Raw genomic sequence first — 20,187 nt, forward strand, 5'->3', positions numbered from 1 at the left:
TCAGCTCACCAGCCTGCATCGCCCAAGTGCCGTGCCAAGCCCATGCCTGGATGGCTGGTAATTATTTGAAATTCCGAGGTAAATCTCTATTTCTAGCTGAATGGTGCGTGATTCTCAGTACAAAACCCCTCCGCGCCGCCGGAGCACAGCAGGGCACGGGGAAAGCTGGACCACACGGAGGATGAACCATAGGAAGCTCGCAGCTGTGGGAGCACTTTAAAATTACAGACACACACAAAAAAAGTTCCTTAATAGTTCTGGGATTTTGCAGAGTTGCCTCGGTCTTTTAAACAGCTGGCAAGGAGGATTTTTAAAAGCAGGTTAAGGATGTATCTGCGAGGAGCAGTCCAGCTGGGGCTGATCCTGCCAGGAAGGCAGGGATTGAATTAGACCAGCGTTCTTCATCTGTTTTAAAATCAACTTTCACGTCAGCTGTCTGGAAAAGGCCCAGATGACCTTCGCTAGTGTGGCTGCGGTGGTTCTTACTGACAGCCAAATGCAAAAATCAGTCCAGGACAACATTTTGAGCGTAGCCCTCCACATGCTTCTAGTCAATTTGCTTGTAGACATGGGGACGTGCATATTTAGAAAGAAAATGCTGGCAGTCGTGTCAGTGACGGCTGTGGAGCACCAGCTGGAGATGAGCTGCAGGTTCACTAATGCCACACTGCATCACCTCCAGACCTGGCTGGTGTGGATGAACTGAGCAGGATGGAGCACAACCCTGCAAGGTCAGCGGCTCAGGATAAAACCAGCTACCTGTAAGCACACAAAACACCTTGTGCACGCTACAAACCCATCCAAAAATTGGTCTACTAACAGGACATAGAGTGGCACGCTGAGAAGAGCCAAGCTTCATGCCCAAGAGCAAATTCACACACTCCCCCCATCGCGGTCTCCCCATCATCTCCCACAGCTGAGCAGAGACCCGCTGCGTCCCTCTCCTCCAGCCGCCTCCTGATCAGCATCATCCTTCCCTCTGCTCACCATGGGCCTGGGGAGCCATGAGTTAATTTCTTCAGATCTGAAGGAATGGGAAGGGTCGATAGTATTTTAATCAATCGTTTATTAAACAAAGTCAGGCATGTTCAGCCTGTGATTGTCAGGTAACACCTACACACACACACACCCCCACACACACCCACCCCAAAACCACTGCATACCACATAGAGCACTGAGGATGGCTGAAAATTCAATACAGCCCACAAATTTCCTTGCTAAAGGAGAATCGCTCCCTGCTATGCCCAAATACTCTCCCTGTTCTATTTAAGCCACCCAAATTTTAGCCATGCCTCCATCATCTCCTGCTTTCCCGGATATCGTGTACTTCAAAACATCACAACAGTTACAAGACACTCAGGAAAGAAAGAGAAATTACCTTTGTCATCCAAGAGAAATTACCTTTCTCGTTCCCTCCTTCACAGTTCGTTACAGCCTTCCTGCCATCTCACACGGGAGCGTTGGTCCCCGCCTGCTGAAGGCCGGGGGCACAGCTCTGCCTCCGGTGATACCGCAGCTCCTCACGCTTTCGGCTCCCACCTCCCCACCCCGCTCTCCGATATAATACCAATTTCGGCTTCAATCTCCTTGTCCTTCACCAGCAGTCAGCTTGCTCCTCCTCCTTCTCCCCCCTTTCTCTTTTCGTACACAAATCCACCCTTAAAACACACCTTTGCTGCTTAAATTACCACAATACATTATTCGGGACAGAGACTGGGAAAATTTAGGTGATGACAACACGGAGCGATGAAATATGCAACCATGCGCGGGACCCAACGCTAGAGTGTGCTGTGTAGGAAATAACCTCGCACTGCGGACGACGATGGGCTTGATAACGCTGCAGGATGTCTCTCTCCAGACACCATCAGAAACGCTGAAGAACTGGATGAACTGGATGAGTCATTTTTATTTTGGCTCCTGGAAACGCGTGAAGCTCCCTCAGAAATCCTTGGTGAAGGCGGAGGGCTAAGCAGCAAACACAAGAGTTTCGAAGAAAGCAGAAAACACATCCAGGGGAAGGAAATTAAAAAAAAAAATTAAAAAAAAAAGGCAGAAGAAAAGCAGCAAGGAGAGAATAGTATCAGATATTCCCCTGTGTGGCTTAGTGGAGTGTCAGAAAAGAAGAGATTCACAAAGGCAGGATTATAAACCAAACCTGCTTTCTTCTCCTCCTGAATTTGTTTATTTGAAGCGTCGTGATAATTAAGTTGTGCATTTTGCCTGCAAGCCTGGCTGGGGCTGGATGGACTGCAGAGAAAGACTCGGGACAAAGCAACAGCAACAAAAACCCCAGAGCTCTCGGTGACTTCCCAAGTGTTGTCTCCCGATTCCCTCAGAGGAGGGAACGAGGCACAGACCTTCAGGGACACTGTCCAAGACCCCAGGCAAGTCTGCACCCAAGCCAGAACCACAGCTCAAGGTATTTCTACCTTTTGATTCAGCGTTTGAGGGACAGGCTTAACTGAGATAAGAAAATAAAAAGCATTTTAAACAAAATATTTGTGCTTTTTTAAAAAAAAAAAACTTGTTTTTATTTTGACAAGATTGAGAAACATCTCAACATACAGAACTCAAAAAAAAAATCATAAATCACCTAGTTAATTTACTGAAGAGGAAAAATACAGTACATACAAGACTCAAACATCCCCTAAGTTTATACAAAAGCCAGACTGTAATAAATTGCATTAAAAAGATATCAAGCATTACCTGACTGATTCAACATCGGCATTTGCCCCATTATTAAAAGGCACAGAAGACTGAGCAATGAAAATGTTCAGCATCACATCCATTATTGTCAGTAAATTCATCAAGATTAGCATAAAAAAAATTATTAAACTCATGTTTAATATTCACCACGTAGATCGGTAAGAAATCTTTTTTGGAAGGAGTAAGAAAGTAAAGTTGGAAAGGACAAACACTTAAATACGACGCAAAGGCCCTTCCTAGAAATCTACCTTCAAATCTTCCCAGAATCACTTTCCCAGCTGCGTTATCACTCAGCAATCATTCAAAAAAAAAAAACCCAAAAAAACCAAAAAAAAACCATTTCACGACCCACAAAGCCCACCTCCTCCCAGCAGCATCGCCATACCGCAGCAGCATCATCGGCAGCGTGAAGCCCTTCTGCTACGTCTTTGGTCGCAGACAGACCGCGAGCGCCGAGGCTACGGAGGTATCAGCAACGCTGCCAAACCACCGCCGGTCTGCTGGCCCCAGTCTGTAGTAGCCAGCACAAACCAGAACAGGTGGATTTGCCTATTTTCTTCTTTTTTTTTTTTTTTTTTTAATATATATATAACCGTATTTGAGGTTTTCAAAGTCACCCCGGGTAACACATGCAGCAGCCAGCTCCAGCGAAGTCGGGGGCAGATCTCTCCCCGATACCGACTTCTTCAAACAGTCTTTCGCTCAGCTTGTGCTCGGTGATGATATCTTCCACCCGAGTTACGTAAAGCATGGATAACAACACCCCCAGGAACTGCGAAAGGAAGGGACATCCCTCGTCAGAGATCAAATACTGTTAATCTCGTGCTTTTCGCAGCAGATTTTACGAATCTGTAATTTTCTGTATACATACGTCAGATATGAGACATATATACAGACAGAAAATCACATTGTTGTTATTCTTTGCATATAGGGGTATATTTTCGTGAACAGCAGAAGAATTACCACCCTTGTGCCTCCGAGCATTAGAAAGTCTTCGTGGACACAGGTAGGGGGAGGAGAGGACTCAAAAAACCCCAAGCGAAACCAAATTAACCCACCAAACCCTGCAATGCATCACAGTTATGCTATTAAACTACCAGAATGCCACCTCAGCTTATCAGTTATGTTAAATTTAAAGAAAAAATGCTAGTTAAATACACTCAAGATGGGATTTCGCATACCACAGCAACCAATCAGATACTCCCTTTAATGGCCAATGCACTGGCCCCTTCTTACCTGGGGTACCAATATTCCGAGCAGCACACCAGCCATGATGCTGTAGTTGTCCAAAAACCAAATTAGCACGGCATTCGTGCATCCGCGGACATATATAACGTGCTGAACGCTCAAGCGCTGCAAAAACAACAAAGCAGATGCTCAAACAGGGAGTCGCGCTGGTGTATGATACAGTTAACACGTGATAATTCAAAATTTCAGGGAGGCAAATTTGGTTCTCCTTCCCAGCTCTTTAAACCCACTGAATTCGACACAGGCCTCATCACTGATTCTTCCGTCTGTTTTTCAGCTGTTCCACACCTGAACAAGTTCTTTTAATTTTTTTTAAACCTTTTTTTCTTTTTTTTTTTTGGCAACTACTTTTCTGAAAGAAATGTGTCCGATCCACATTTTAGGCCACTTGGAAAGCAGAGAGGTCTTCTCTTTGGCTTTTTTACCTCTGCTTCCAAGTTGACAGTACGGCAGTGGAAAAAAACACAAATCGCGGACCAAGTGCTTTGCAAGAGACTCTAAAAAGGGCAGGAACAAGAGGATTTCAGATTCAGTCCTGCAAGCTGCGCTGCACCGTGACCCCAACCCATAATATAGAAAGCACTCGAGGCTGCAAAGGGTCCTAAGCAGATGAATGGGGTAAAATTAAGCGTATGCTTAAGTGCTTTGGGCGTTAGAGCCAGGCTGGAGCGTTGAGGTGATTAAGCCATAAATCAATGAATCTAAATGAAGACAGGTCATATGTAAAGATAACCGGTAATCCCCAAAACCAACAACCGAGGCTGGCATTGTGCGCCAAGTGCCTCAAAATGAGCTTTTTTAGACCAACCCCCCCCCGCACCAGCACTCCAAAGCCAGGAGCGGAGAACTCGCGGCAGATCCAATTACTGATTTCCCCGCTTAATCACTCCACAATTAGTGCCTTGATCTGGCAGTCTCTACTCTGGAGCAACCGGGCTACTCCCAAGAGGGAAAACCAGAGGAAGGAGGAGACCCCATCCCGCTCCTGGAGGGAGGAAAAGGCTGGAGGAGAAGTCCCACTCCTCTTCCAGGAATAACCATTACAGGCTTCAAAATAAAACACCCACGACTGGGTTATAAAATACTTAGAAACAGCTGAGTTGGCTTCAGCAAAACAGCTTTTACTCAGTAAGAAACTTGGGCTTTTCGGTATTAAAATCTTACCCCAACTCAAGTCACCACTTAAAAGTATTGGAGCATCTTTCTTTGTATTAACCCTTCAATTAGCGTAAGGGGGGCGGGGGGAGGGGGCAAGATTTGGGAAGGAACACTTCATGAGCGTCAAACAAGGAATCATGGAAGATAAAAGAAAGGGAAGATACTACAATCAAACCAGCTTATTTTTTTTTAATACATGAAAGGTACTCTACTCCGATTTAACTGTCTGGTAGACTTAAGTATGCAGAAGTCAATTTTTTAACTGACATAAAAAGTGCAGAGAAGCACAACGCTTCGCCATGGCAGGATGGATGCCCATTACTTTACCTCTTGGTCAATGGTTTTGTATCCGCACATAGTGTTGACGATGTCTGTCTGAAAAGAAAACAACAAATATAAACTAGAGCAGAAAACAAAAATCCCAAGAAAAATACTATTTTTAGTCTTCTTGTGTTCACCCAGCTCATATAACAGCAACAACAGGGGATTAGTCGCCAGTCCAACACCGATATCTTCCCAGCAGCTCCTGGGTCAGATGTAGATAGAGCTCGACGTGATTTTAGAGCACTCAGTGTCGCCAGTGTGTCACCACACAAGACTGTATTTGAACCGTGTCTCTCCAGCAAAACCAGCGTGGCGTCAGAAAGCAAAGCCAGCTACAGCAGAGCTGTACGCCACAGCTGCTTCCACAGAACAAACAGCTGGGTTTAATTTTACGGCCTTAATAACTTAACACATCTTATTAAGAAAAACAGGGATGAACACAGCCATCATACCATCACGATGACAAATTTAAACTCAGAAATATCTGAAACTCAAATAAGAGACAATACTACAAATGCATACACAAACATTTCACAAGACCAAATTTATTATATTTTTATATATCATAATATATACGAATGTAAAATTCAAATATTTAAGACTGAGTGTTTGCATTTATCACAGATAACTAATGCATTTTCTGTGGCCATTCAATATTTCGCCTCCGTCCCGAAGCTCTACCTGGCCTGGCAAAGCTAACATGGAAATACCATCCTTCACTGGCACGTCAACTGACGGAAAGCCCTCACCTTCCACCCAAGGAAGCCAAAATCACAGAGGAAAATGTGAATATGCACATGAGGAAAATAAAGCAGAGCAAACTCTTGCGTATTGACACTAAATTAAGACAAGATGCAGAGACGAGATTTCTAAATGCTGGTGGCCTCCGAGCGGTCGGTAGCCTGGGGTTCTCCTCCAGTGACCTCCTCAAGAGGGAAGAGGGTTGTTTGCAAAAGATGGAAGGCAGCTGGATGTTACCTAATGAGAGAAGCGCCAGCCAGGGTCAAGCTTTTTAAGCCCCCCAAAAAGCTGGGCTGTCATACCTTGAACGCGCGACAAACAAGGTTCAGCACCTTCCTAAAAAAAACCAACAAAAAAACCCCAAAAAGCTCTGAGCATTTCACAGGTCTGTTGGGAAAACCCACCTTTGAACCCACGGAGCGGGTAATAAGGGCTGCTGGAAGTCAAAGTGGGCGATTACTGGGCATCAGCGTGTCGCTGTGTCCGCTGTGAGTGATTTCCCACTTAACGAACCACCGGAGCCCAACAGGCGAAGGCACGGCCGCCCGCGGGGCGCCTGCCAACAAGGAACGCAGCCGCTTCGTTTCATTTTAAACACGGCCTTTGCTAACGGGACGTCGCGGCGCAAGAAAACGTACGCAACAGAGGGAAATGCATTAGGAACAGTATTCGGGGAGTCATTTTTATCTGCTGCAGTAGAGTAAGTGTTCAATAAATACTTTGACTTGAAAATAGTCCCTTCAGAGTGCCTCCCCCCCCTCCACCCTCCCAGTATGAGCCTGGTTCGTCTTAGCACAGAGCTTTTTAAGAGGATCAGGATCCAACCTCTGACATTAGCGGGAGTTTTCCATGACTACAAAGCGAATGAGTAATCACAAACCATATCTGTAGTTTTCCAGGACAGAAACCAGCCTGTATTTGGAAGCATTTGTCAAACATAGAAGATTTATGCATCTTCTAGTTAAGTTGTGGGGTTTTTTTTTTCCTCCAAGGCAGCTGGCCATACAGCCACGGCGTCAGTGCCATCCTGCCGCGCAGGCGTCTGTGCCACTTGGGTGTCACAAGGCACATGGATGGCATCCCGGGGCAGCAAAGCCCCAAGCCCTAACGTACTGCAGCTTCTCGCTGAACAACCCACCCGTAAATAAGAAGTTTGTTTGTTAGTCACTGATAGGATGAGGGGGAATGGTTTTAAACTGGAATAGGGGAGATTTAAATTAGATATTAGGAAGAAATTCTTTACTGTGAAGGTGGTGAGCCCCTGGCGCAGGTTGCCCCGAGAAGCTGTGGCTGCCCCATCCCTGGAGGTGTTCAAGGCCAGGTTGGACGGGGCTTGGAGCAACCTGGGCTGGGGGGAGGTGTCCCTGCCCAGGGCAGGGGGGTTGGAACTAGATGATCTTCAAGGTCCCTTCCAACCCAAACCATTCTACGATTCTATGATTTTGGAGCTACTCCCCACCTTTCAATTAACTTCCCCGAGCTCAACCCTTTGCAGGCTACCTTTAGGCTGCAAGTAGTTTCATCTCCCCCCCCACCCCACCCCCAGTTGCCAATGTAGCATACGGAGAATATACCCCCTCTTTTCCCCCAAGAAGGTTTTATTTTAGCGCTTTCCTGCCTGACAGGTTGCACTTGAAATCCACAGTGTGTTTGACTGTTTGTGCCACGGCTGGAAAGGCACCCGGCATTATTAGTTTCCGGTTATTGCAGCGCTTCACCTTCACGGCACCGCTGCCTTTCCACGCACACCAACTAACCTTTTAAAACAAGACTTCAAAAGAGAAACGAGAGCTACAGAAAAACAGGCGGTATTTCGCATGACCACTGAAAAGCCCGACTGCTCTTTACCAGACGGCTCTGCCTTCCTTTACCATCAAAAGAAGGCAAAATCCTGAGCTCTTCTGCTGAGTGCAGCTGTGCAACAGCAGATGCTATTTTCATATACGGGATTTTCTTATTCTCAAACACCTCAGATTTGAAGCATAACTGTTTAGCTTCGGTCGCTGAGAATAAATAAAAGCTCAGTGCAGATTTAAACAGAGTCTGTCTCATACTCAAAAAATGTGTAAGCATACGTAATAAACACCTTCATATTATACACATTTCTCAGCAGGACTACTGACACAATTATTGCATTTATTTCCCCTTTTTTTTAATTAATCAGCCACGTTCAAGACAGACATTGAAAGGGCAGCACATAACAGGCAGCGGTAGGCGATCCACCAGGAGCTCCACCGCGTCTGCTCTTACACATACGCAATTTCTCTGCCCCATATTCAGACCGAAGACCAAAACCCAGCCAGGCAGGGACTGCCCATACTGGTTTTAAGTCGAGGAATCTTTCTTTATCAAATTCAGCATTATGTCCATCCCTCAAATTCAGAGCCGTGAGTTAAAACTGCTAAAATATACATAAAACTCGTTTGCATGGAACTTAATGCCTGCTGCTAATGCTGCCAGCACCCGTTAATACTAGTTCATCACAGACTGAGAAACTGGTCCAGACTCCAACCGACCCCGAGGTCGTTTGCCCGCATTTCCAGATGATGGGGTCGTTCTGTTTCTCCTTTTCAAGCTCTCACGACCCACGGATCCGTAGCTCCCGTTTTCAGGAAGGACCCGTTTTCTTTCACTTCCTCCCCCAGACTTTCCAAAATAAGGCACCTTTTTAAGCGAAGGCCGGCGACCCGGCAGAGAGCAGCGATGCCGAGACGCCGGGATTTGGACGTACCTTATTTGTGACGCAGCAAGTGTAGGGCACCCCGCAGGCCAGCGGTCCCGGCGCCGCGCAGTTGTGGTACACGTTTTGTGTCCAATCCTTGTAATCTTCCCCACCACAGCATTTAAACTGGAAAAAACAACGCAAAAGGCAAAGGGGAAAAAAAAAAATTAAAAAAAAATCCGTATCTTAACAGAAACTCTTCTAATAATTAGAAAACAAAGTAAGGATAAAACAATTTTAAGAGCATCAAGCAATTTTGTCATTTTAGCAGCAAGGCACATATGAATGTGTATGATAGATACAACCAAAAAGAATTAAAGATATAGGTAGCGTTCCTCCATCGCTGATCGAGTCACTCCCCAGGGTGCCAGAGCAAAGGACCCAGTGCTAAGTTCCACCTCCCGTCTTTTCCAAGTTGAAAAATTATCTTTTCAGGTCCGGACATCATTAAACAATTTTTTTTTTACATTCATTCCATCTTCAGCTGTAATGTAAGTTTCTTCAATTTTTTTAAGGATTGTAACTACATTTCTAAATGTAGTCTAAAAGACAAAAGCGTTGCTATAAGGCATGAAAAAAATATCACTAAAACATTTTGGGTGTAATTTAGTAGAACCGAGATCTGGCAAACAAATACTGTAAGTTTACACCTACTTAATACAAATATTTGCTTTATATATTAAATGAAGAGAAGAGAAGCAGTTTGTTTAATCACTAAAATGTATATTCACTGCCTGTATACATAATTTTGGGCAGTGCATGGAAACTTTAAAGCATTATGAGGTCTAATGACAAAATTTCCTCAGAATGGTTTGCTTTTGACAGACTTTCCATGCTAACTTTGTTTTTCAAAGCAGGCTGCCATCTCCATAACGATGTCATAAAATATATATACCGCTTCCTAAGTTAATTTATTTATTTTTTTAAATCATTATTTGGCACGGTCACTGACATCACATGGGCCCTGACATCACATTTCTGAACATTTTCTGCTGCTTCTATAGCCTCTGAACCGTGCGGCAGAACTCTGCAATAATCCAATAAACATTTCAACACACCAGCCTTAAAAAAAAAAAATAAGGCTGTGAGTCAACTACACGTGCCATTAAGTAATGCTCAGCTGCGCTCAACACAATTTTTGAGTTTTAATTACAGGTATATACGCTTCCATGGGCATTTCCTTTGAATAACCACCTTTTTAAAGAGCTTGCTATATGCCCTCGAGCGAAAATAAAAGGCCCGGGTTCAAACAGCCTAATTGACACCTAATTTCTCTTTATCCGGCGCATCCTGTTAATGAGACACTTTTGAATGCCTTGGACCAGCCAGCAGATATCCTGAGCACAACAGCTTGGGTGGAATTTAGGCTGAGCTTCTCTGAATCCAGCTGTTGGGCCCCTATAAGCCCAAATGTTTGCAGGATCGGGCCCTGAGCATCCGAATCACACCAACCAAGGCAACAGCTGCATTTTGCCACCCCCCTTAACTTCTTGCCATGATTTAGAGGGTTCCAAATGCCAGCTGGGATGCTGGAGGAGCCCTGCCTGCAGCGACGCTGTAATGGATGATGCATGAGGTCTCATCCCCCTCGTCAATAAGAATTTGATTATCACATCACTGGAAAAACTCAAAGCTGTCGCCCAGGACCTACCACACCTCAGCGCTGAGTTAGTCACAGGAAAAAAAGGAAAAAAAACCACAAAAACCAAAACCCCATACCCTCTTTTGAACAGAATCCATGATGTTCTTGAAGTCTAAATCATCGTAGTAATTCTCAATTCCTCTTCTTATATTATCGTTCAAAAACTTGATTGTCTAGAAGGCAGAAGCAAAACAAGATTCATGGGTGACACACGCCAAAACACAATTAAAAGAACAGCTTGAAGCGACAAGTGTAATTGATGAGCACAAGAGGAAAGGTCTTTTTTTTTTTTTTTTAAGAAAAAAACAAATACCAGTTAAAAAAATCAATCACAGCACCGTTCTCTTTTACGGAAGCAGCCTCACTGCTGGTTTTGTGCTGAGAAGTGCGAACACTGTGAGACCTCTCCAGCGAGGTGCTGCTTCTCTGAGACTCTCCAAGCATCTCCCACAGACGGTCCCATTGTCCCCCAGGCAAGATCCCTCCCACTAGGCACTGGGGATCCCCATTGTTTTTTGGGTGACAGAATGGCGGTGGGTCTTGGCACCGTGGTCGGCACCGTGCCCAGGGCCACAAGAGCTGACTGTCTCCCTGCTCACCATCTTCCATGAATTTTATTTTCACCATTTTATTTTCCAAGGAATCCATAACTGCCAGATAATGGGCTTTATTCCACCTTAAGCAGACAAAAAAGTGGAAAAGATCCCATATCTGTATGTTTTACAGTCATGGTTTTGAGAAATATGGCAGCGGAACGGTGGCAGATATAAAACGGTACCTCCTCAGCTTGGCATATTAGAAATTAACTAAATGCTTTCAAAGCTCAGAAGACGAAGCAAAAAAATAAGAGCATTTAGTTTTCAACATGCAGCACCATCACAGCACAGTAAAATTTGAGATTAAACATAACCAGAATGTAGCAACTTCCCTTTCAATCCAGCTTCTAAAGCGATCCAAGCTACATCCTTGCAGGTCAGAAAGGAACCTGAAATACGCCTACACATTTTCTCAGTATTACAAACAGCCACACTTAAAACCAAAGCAGAACAAAAACAATTATCACACCGGGGATTAGAAACGAGAAGGGATTTTGCAGGACTATCCTAACTGGCCGAGAAGGAACAGCAGCACGTGCCGACTACTCTGGTGCTGCCCCACTTGGGCTCCACAGATTTGAGAAGGAAATAGAGAAAGAAATGGGAAAAACCAGTGAGGCATGCAAAACAATCAGCATTTAAATGGAGGCTATTACCCTAAGCTTTTATTAAATACTTCCTTCTCCTCCTGGTACTAACCCCAATTTCTCCCTTAACCCCGTAAAACAACCAACCAAACCTGTCCCCGAGCGTAGCTGTCCTGCGCAGACAGCCGATACACGCGTCGGGGAAAATGCTCACTGCACAAAACCCACAACAATACATTCGCTTTGTCCAAAAGTCATCAGCCATTCTTCCTTGCCCTCTCAGCAAATACCCTCTTTGGCATCTACTTCTTTTTCTGTCAACCGAATTCTCTGCATCCCGTGATGCCCACGCTCCTACGCCGGACAGGCTGATCCGCTTCCCTCGGATGAGCCTGGTGCTCCCACCAAAATAATTTGGAATAAATCCTTGCACGGGGCTGAGGCGGCGCCTACAGCAACAGCGAACAATGGCTTCTAAAAATGAAGACAACTCATCCTCTGCTCTCACAAGGCAAGTCCACAACCCCAGTACAGCATGGAGCAAGAAGAAAACACTAGCTAGGGAGAACATAACACTGCTTCAAAATAACAATCACAGAATCATGAGTTGTTATTTTTAAAAACATATTTTTAAAGCTTTTTTTTTTTTAATAACATATGTAACATAATACGTATGACTTCTTTTTGCAGAAATGAGATCAGCAGGATTGGGGTGGGGAGGGAAGAGTTCGTCTTATTCAGATTCTCCTTTTAATGCTCGTATTTTGCCAGATTAGAAAAAAAAAAAACAGAGCATAGAAATCTAGTACTTGCGACATTGAACACATGTATGTTTAAAATCTATATATTATAGATTTTATATAGCTATAGATATAATAGTTATAGCATGCTTGCAAATGATGAGGTCTCCTACAGAAATTAGTTATGTTGCTTATGGATGTGGGCATTGAAGAGCTGTCCTTTAGGCAAGGTAAAACATTTTAGCCACTAAAAAATACCAAAGTCTCCAAATCCAGCTGGAAACTTCCCAAATCAGCGATCTGAGGCCCAGAAGGCAAACGAGAAGAAAGCATCTTGTAATACACGAAGAGCTGGAAACTCGTTTTGCCTGTATGGCACATTCTTCGTTACCGGATTTTCTCCAAATTCTTTAATCTGGAATTCATCTCTGGAACGGGTGGCCAATCCCACCCGTCCCCGAACCTGAAACGTGCTGAAAAGCCCGGATTTGCCTTCAGACTTCCATCAGTTAGCGCTCAGGCGACAGTTTTAACGCCTTTTATTTGCTCAGTAGCGTAGCCAAAACGTCATGGATTGTGAGTAACGTTCTTGGTGAGCAAAACCGAAAACGCCAGCAGCTCACCTGGTTTCTGAAGATGAGGGCCACCACTCCACCAGTCAGCTCAATCAGCAAGCAGATACCAAGAATGTACATGAACTGCAAAAAAACAATCGCAAGTGAGTCCTTAAGCAGAACAAAACCCAATTACTCTTTCAATTGGTGGCCTTAAGTCTGTAACATTCGCTTGCCAACTTACTTGGCTTTCCGCATGTGAGATGGCATTTTAAAGAACGATAGAAAATTATGGCTTTGTTCTTATAAAGCTGTTCGTGCCACAAGAAAGCCTTTTTTTTCCCTTCACTTGAGTCATTCTGGGTTTTGCCCAATTGGCAAACACACGATTTTTCTGCTTTGAACGGACTCAAAACCGATAGAGGCATTTACCATGCCAAGATACTTCTCTCCGTAACAGCATCCCAGAGAAGCGTATTGATGGACAGCTACAAACCGCACCGAACATGGTGGTTTTATGCTTCCTTACCAGTACTTACCTGCTAGATTTTGCTTCTTGGGTAAAGCAGTGCTTTAAGATAATCCAAACCATCTCCTGCTAAATTGCCAGCGTTAAATCAAAACAAAATTGCGCGCTGGGTACCGGTCTGCATTACCGAGCCAGCGGAGCGCAGAGCCTGCACGATGGGCACTCACAGGACTCGCTGTGCTCAGGGGTAAGAAAAATTATACCTGCTTGCTCTTTATTTATTTATTCATCTCTGTGTATACATATATACACATGCGCACAAATGCACTTGCACACGAGCACAACATGTGCATCTGCGACTACTTCTCAAAGCGCACGCAAAATAGGAGTAACGCGAAGAAATCCACAGCAACACCAGGAGATGACTGCGACCTGCCAGTATTTGAAACAATTTTCCAACCCAAAGGATTCTTTAGGTATAAAAGATGGCTGTTAGGTGAATTTAGGTCCGCTTCTCAACAGCAAACTTCATCAGGAAAGAAGTTTTAGAATCTCTCATCTGAAAATCACCTCTAACCCTCCGCCCTCAAAGCTGGTTTAATTTCTGGGCTCTCAGTCCCGGTATCAGTGTCACAAATTCACTGGACTGATATATTTTCTCGTCCTAAATGTGGAATCAGCCTGAGCAGCAGACATCAGGGGTTCTCTTCATTTAAATACCCTACCAGGTTTGCTACCACAAAGGGAACAGAAAACGTCCTCATCATCAGACGAGGACACACCACCACGCTCAGAGTGAAAGAAGCCACCACTGCCCAAGGACCGGCTCTCAGTAAAATGCCATATGCGCAACTTCCACCTGCAACCGTGGCGTTCTACAGGAATTTCCCTAAAATTTACCCTTCTGGAGGCGCCGGAGAGAAAAACTGCGTCCCTGTCACTTCCCCCCTCCCAAAGCCCTCTGGTGCCACACAGCTAACATCATAACACCCATTTCTCCCCCCTCTATTCCCCGCAGGCAGACAGACCCCAGCCACCGCCAGCCTGACGGACGTCAGCCCATCACGGGGGTTCTTTCTCCTGCAGTCTCCTCCAGGTTGAACCAAGAAGCATTTGGAGAACCACCAGAGACTGCAAACTCACCTCTGCGCTTAACGCCCCAGCAGGCAAGCTTTAGGGAATCCCCCTGCAGCTGACAGGGAGAAGTTGCAGCCAGATTTCGGCTTTTCCTTCAGTCAAGGGGCAGAACCATTCTTCTCTTCTCCATCCCACCGCGGCACAGCCGGGCCAGAGAAAGAATGGGCACCGCGGTGCCAGGCTAACGTCGAACGGTATGTCAACAGCGGAGTTTGCACAAGATCCACACGGGCTGATAATAATTCACATTGCTGGTGGTTTTACGTAAAGCCCTCAACTATTGGAAAGCTGGATTTCCCAGCGCCGGGCTCTGACCCTCGCCCGTCCTGTCGCTGCCAAGGCAAAAATCTGTTGCTTCCCAACGGAGGGATGTCCACAGACCACAGTTAGGGGACCACTGCCGTAAAGCAGTTTCAGACTGAATTAAAATCGAAAAAAGCAACTTTATTAACATATTTTTCAGTGCAGAGGTAGCTATGGGTTTGAATTCAGGTGACGCTGAAAAACAAAAGCAGCGAGCCTTAAAAAAGTAAGACAAAAACCCCAACACTTACTGTTTGAAGAAGGCATATATTGTCTCTTAAGGAAGCCAGTACACCCAGAAAAGATACCAGGAACATTATAATGCCCAAAAGTATTAAAATAATTGCTGGGGCTAGAAAGGCACTTTCTAGAGTTTTGTACTTCTGTCTTTCAACTTCTGCATAAATCCCAACTGCGAGAACAAGGGCTCCGATCACCTGAAACAGAAAAAGAGAGGAGCACAGATGTTACTCATCCTCCCAGTAAACACCCAGATGACATTTCGTGAGTACGCAGGAACCTGTGACCACTCACTTCAGAATTAATTATAAACAACGAAACACTCAAATCAGAAGTTTGGATTAAAAAAAAAACAACAAAAACCAAGCCAACTCAAAGGCTAAAGCAGAAAAAAGCCGAGTTAGAAACAAACACTGAGACTTGTTCATTTCCAAAACTTATTCAAATAATGTTTTAACATTCTGGAAGTTAAACAAATTGAAACATACGTCACTGGTTGAAATGCAATTTATTACTCATCTGAGATCATATATATTACATACACTAGCAAATATCATGGTATTAATATTCCTCCTTTGCATGTCCATCTGCTTTTCCCTCTCTGTGTGTACCTCTGTGTGTGCGTGTATATATATATTTATATATGCGCCCCTAACACAACACTATTTCTAAACCAGCCTGTGATCAACATCTTATTTGTCCCTTCCTATCAGCTCCTATTGTATTTAGGGTGAGTAAATATGGCCATCCCATACCTCCAGACCTCCTGCCATTGGGGGAAATGCAGAGGATTAAAAAGAAAAAACGCCAAAACCTGCAAGTTTGAAATTACGCCACTTTCTCGAGCACTACCAGGTAAAGCTGGCAAGTGCTGCAAGAGGCGATGCATTTCGTTTAACACAGTAAAGATATTTCAATCAAAATAATCATGGTAAAGTCAAAATCATTCGCTATTAAGGCTACGGCGTGCTGCAAGTCACTTTGAATTATGCTGAATTCGAAAAAAAAAAAAAAAAGAAAAAAAAAAGCAGCCCACAACACTTAATCATGAAAATTGCAATGGAAAAAACTTTAATACCCCACTCCAACAGCCAGGCACATCCTCAGGGAAGAGCCCAGATGCCCATCAATCATTCTGGCAATCTGATAAACAGCATTCCCCTTTTCTGACCCGACATTTCAGCAGTAACCCCGAGGCCGCTCCCCGCACACCAACGGCAAGGAGAGCGCGTTTCTTCAATACACGAAGCTTTTTGGATCCCACACAAAGGTCTAGATGGACACATGACACGCTCGGTTGCAAGATCGTGAGTCCAACAGTCGAAATACTTTTTTTTCAGTTATGGGGTATCTCAAACTAAGCAACATCTTACTGGAAATTCTTGATTTTTCTATAGGTAAGAATAAAAAACCCACAGGACGCTACGTGAGGAATGCCACCAAGCTGTCGTTTAAAAAAGAAAAATCTCAGAAGGATTCACCCATAAAAATAAACATACCAAAGCTATTTAAAAAGCAGCTTAAAACTTCATGCGACCAAATTCAGAGTAAGTGCCCCCTCTGACAAACTCAGAAATTGTACTGATTATGGAAGGGAGAGGAAAAAACACCGTGGACAAATAACAGGTACCCAAATTTACCATTATATACTGCGAAGCTACAATTAGGTTTTTTTATTACTAAATGGTCAATTCATAGTGTTAGCTTCACTCTTTAAAAAAAAAAAATCAAATTATTTGGGTAATAAATTATAAATTTCTTTTTGGGGAGAAAACAATATAAACAAACCAGTTTGACATATTTAAATACAGTTATAACAACTGAGGAAAGAGACTTAGAACAATTATGGAATATAAGATTTGTAACTGTACACGTATATGTGATTCAGGAGTTCTACTATTACTGTTATCTAAAAAAAAATAATAAAACAACAAACAAAAAACCCCAACAAATCTAAAAACCTGATACCTTTGTGTCCGAACTGCATTTCCCTTGCTAGGAAAGCAGCAGATAATACAACTTAAAAGATTCTCTCGCAAGCATGAAAGAACCATTAAGAAGCTCAACACTTGCCTGGTAGATCTCTTGCTTAGAAAATAGTAAAAAAAAAACCAAAAACCCCCAAAAAAACACCCCAAACACGGGACATAAACCACAGGGATGAAACTTGACGGGGATAATCTGAATTTCAGAAGTGCGTTGTTTCAAGCCTAGAACATTTTACGGGGGATAAGTGGGGAGGTTCTCACCCCTCCTCGGCTCTCTCCTCGAAGCGCACCCAGCCGCGTGCTGTGGGAATGCTGCAGGACACCGGGCGTCAAAAATTGCATCGCTCCCCAAGAAGAGGGCCACAAAACAACCCCTGTAACGAAAGTCCCTCCAGCGATCCTAAATTAACCGTCCGGCAAACGGTGGCACGCAGAGGGCACGCGCCGCGGGGAGGCTTCAGGCTGCCTTCAGCATCGCCGCTGCTGCGCCAGGGGAAAAGCATCAGCTAACAAATAAAAAAAGTCAGGCTGACCTATCACACAGCACACGCACTCCAAGTTTTATACAGATTTTTGAAGCGTAAAAAACTATTGCAGGAGGGGGAAAAAACCCACCTAAGCACACAATTAAAATCCTCATTCCTTACCAGCAGGATTTATCCTTTTATTACCTTCTCTCTCCTTTTTTTTTTTTTTTTTTTTAAGCATTTAATAAAAACCTTTGAAACCTTTAACATGGTCAATCCAGTAGCAGGAATTATTTATGCCACGCAGATGTGATAACTTAGCGAACATCCCATTCTCCGGCACTGTGCTCTCCCTTCCTGTGACCAGGGCTGGAAACGCTGCTTTTACGTAGGCGGCCCAGCGATATATATACTGTTTACATCCTGCAGTCTTCACAACAGCTCCCACTTTGGCAATTCACACTGCATCCGCAGGAAAAAAAAAAAAAAAAAAAAAAAATTAACCGGCCTTGACTCACGTTAAATGAGTATCCACCAGCAAAATCAGGGACTTTTCTCTGGGGCTTTTGCACCCAGCGAAGTCGCTTTCCCAAGAGAAAGGGAAAAATGTTTCTTTCCAAGTAGCGGTTTTAACCCTGTATTTACAACACTTAAATAAAGTGCGCGCTCGACAACAGCACCTTCTGTTTAAAAAGCTGGATGCTGTTCCAGCCGGGTGACAAAAATGGCATTACAGCCTCATTCGCCACCAAAACAGCTGCCCGGAAAAGTTATGGTGACCACTTTTTAAAAAAGCCGCGGGGTGACATGGGAAGACACAGCAGCGTCCCCTCCGGCATTCCCACAACGTTTTCATCCCCCTTCTGCTTTTAGGTATGGCCGATATTCAGTTCCCGGTGATTTTAAGCAATCCTGGGGACTCAAATCCAGGTGTTCGTCACTCGCAAAGGTACCGGAGGAGCAGCAACAGACGGGGGGAAACCGAACGGCCTCAACATCCCGTACCTCAAAGCCCCCAAAAAGCAGCAAAAGAACACAAATCACCCCAAATTTAAGCAAGCCCATAATCCACAGCCAAACTTTACCCCACTGACACCAATTTAAGAGGAGAGGAAAAAAAAAATAAAAAAAAAAAAATTCAGGCAGACTGAAAAAAGGAACCAGACTGCAGACATTTACGGCTAATGATGAGATCTGCTTCACTAAGCTAGAATAAAAGACAATTTTGGGCGAGAAGCCCACGTGCCATACCCCACACAACCCGGCGTGTGCTCGGCACGAATGCTGGGAGCACCAGCCCCCCCGAGGGCAAGTGCTGGCAGCCCCCATCCTTCCTCTTCCCCTTCCTTTTCCCCTTCCCCTTCCGCCAGCCCTCCCTCCCAGAGCAAACCATCTCCCCAGCAGAGGATTGAAGCACTCGGTCATAAACAAGAGCAGAATGTTGAAAATCCAGAGCAAGCAACGGCAAAGAGTAAATAAAATGCTCAGGCGGCTTGAAAGAGGCTTTGTCCTCCGGGGACACGCCGAGAAATGCTTCGGAAGGGCCCTTTTTCTGCGACCACATCGATTCTTACATCCCGGCAGCAAGGATCCCCACTTGCCGACGGAAAACACGGAGGGGACAACACGCGCAGTCCTTCACGCACGGAAAGGCTTTGAGAAATAACACAACAAATGTCCCTCTTCTGAAAATCGCAGCTTGCAGAGAAACGCAGGGAACTTCCGGAGCCTAAAACAAAGGGTTTCCCTCAGTCGGTTTACATGCGAAGAAAGCCAAAAGGAACGCTGCTATCAAACCTGGTAGATCTAAACCTCTTCTCCCCGGCCAGGCACCAATCCACCGCGACAGAAACCCCGGGCAGCAAAACAAGAGCTTCAGCGGCGTTTTAAACTGAAAGAGCCAGAAAGAAACCCCACCGGAGCATCTCGTACACGGGTACAGCCTGCAGCCAGCAGAGCCTGACAGCATCACCCCCGCATCCCCCAGCCTGGAAAAAAACATCTTTAAACACCGTGGTCCTTACGGTGAGTCCTGATGGCGCCTTTCCAGCCCCAGGGGGTGCGCAGTCGGGGCGAGTTTGCCACATTTAAGAAGTCGGTGGTCATCATCCGGACCCAAAGGCTGGGGCTTCCTCACTTCCAGCAGCCAGCGCGTGGGTTTTACCCTCGGCAGCTGCCCGAGGACAGCAAGCGTGGCACACCTTTGGGTTGGAAAGCTTCACGGTGTCACCTAGCCGAGGCGCAGAAAAGGAATTTTCCTATATGCCGACGAGCGAGTGCGTAGGGCAAAGGCTTTAAAACAGACGCACGAACGACTTTTATCTGCCAAACTTCCAACATTTACGAGTCCCTTCTGTCCTCTGAAACTAGTCGGTCGGTCCCGGGTTGGGGGGGGATGGGGACAGCCGGGGAGCTACACCCACAGACACAGGTGTGCCGCCCGCTGCGGAAGCATTAATGATTGCAAAACACGGGAGCACCGCACCCCACGCACGTCCCCCGTGGACCACCCACACCCCGTGCTTTCCCACGCGTGCACCGCCTGGGGCTGGGGGAGCTCCCCCC

At 45.1% G+C, this 20,187-nt stretch overlaps 1 protein-coding gene across 1 annotated transcript; it reads right to left on the reverse strand.

Annotated features, from left to right (window-relative positions):
• Positions 1-3,319: 3,319 nt before the first annotated feature.
• On the reverse strand, positions 3,320-15,370 carry TSPAN15 (tetraspanin 15; the record flags this gene model as incomplete). The annotated part of the gene is made up of 7 exons (XM_009894012.1): positions 3,320-3,478; positions 3,943-4,059; positions 5,440-5,487; positions 8,909-9,025; positions 10,619-10,714; positions 13,088-13,162; positions 15,179-15,370. Coding segments are annotated over 7 exons (804 nt in total), but the record flags the coding sequence as incomplete, so codon positions are not given.
• Between the last annotated feature and the right edge of the window lie 4,817 nt (positions 15,371-20,187).

Source organism: Charadrius vociferus, unplaced genomic scaffold (genome assembly GCF_000708025.1).
Source record: "Charadrius vociferus isolate BGI_N301 unplaced genomic scaffold, ASM70802v2 scaffold611, whole genome shotgun sequence".
Lineage (NCBI taxonomy): Eukaryota > Metazoa > Chordata > Aves > Charadriiformes > Charadriidae > Charadrius > Charadrius vociferus.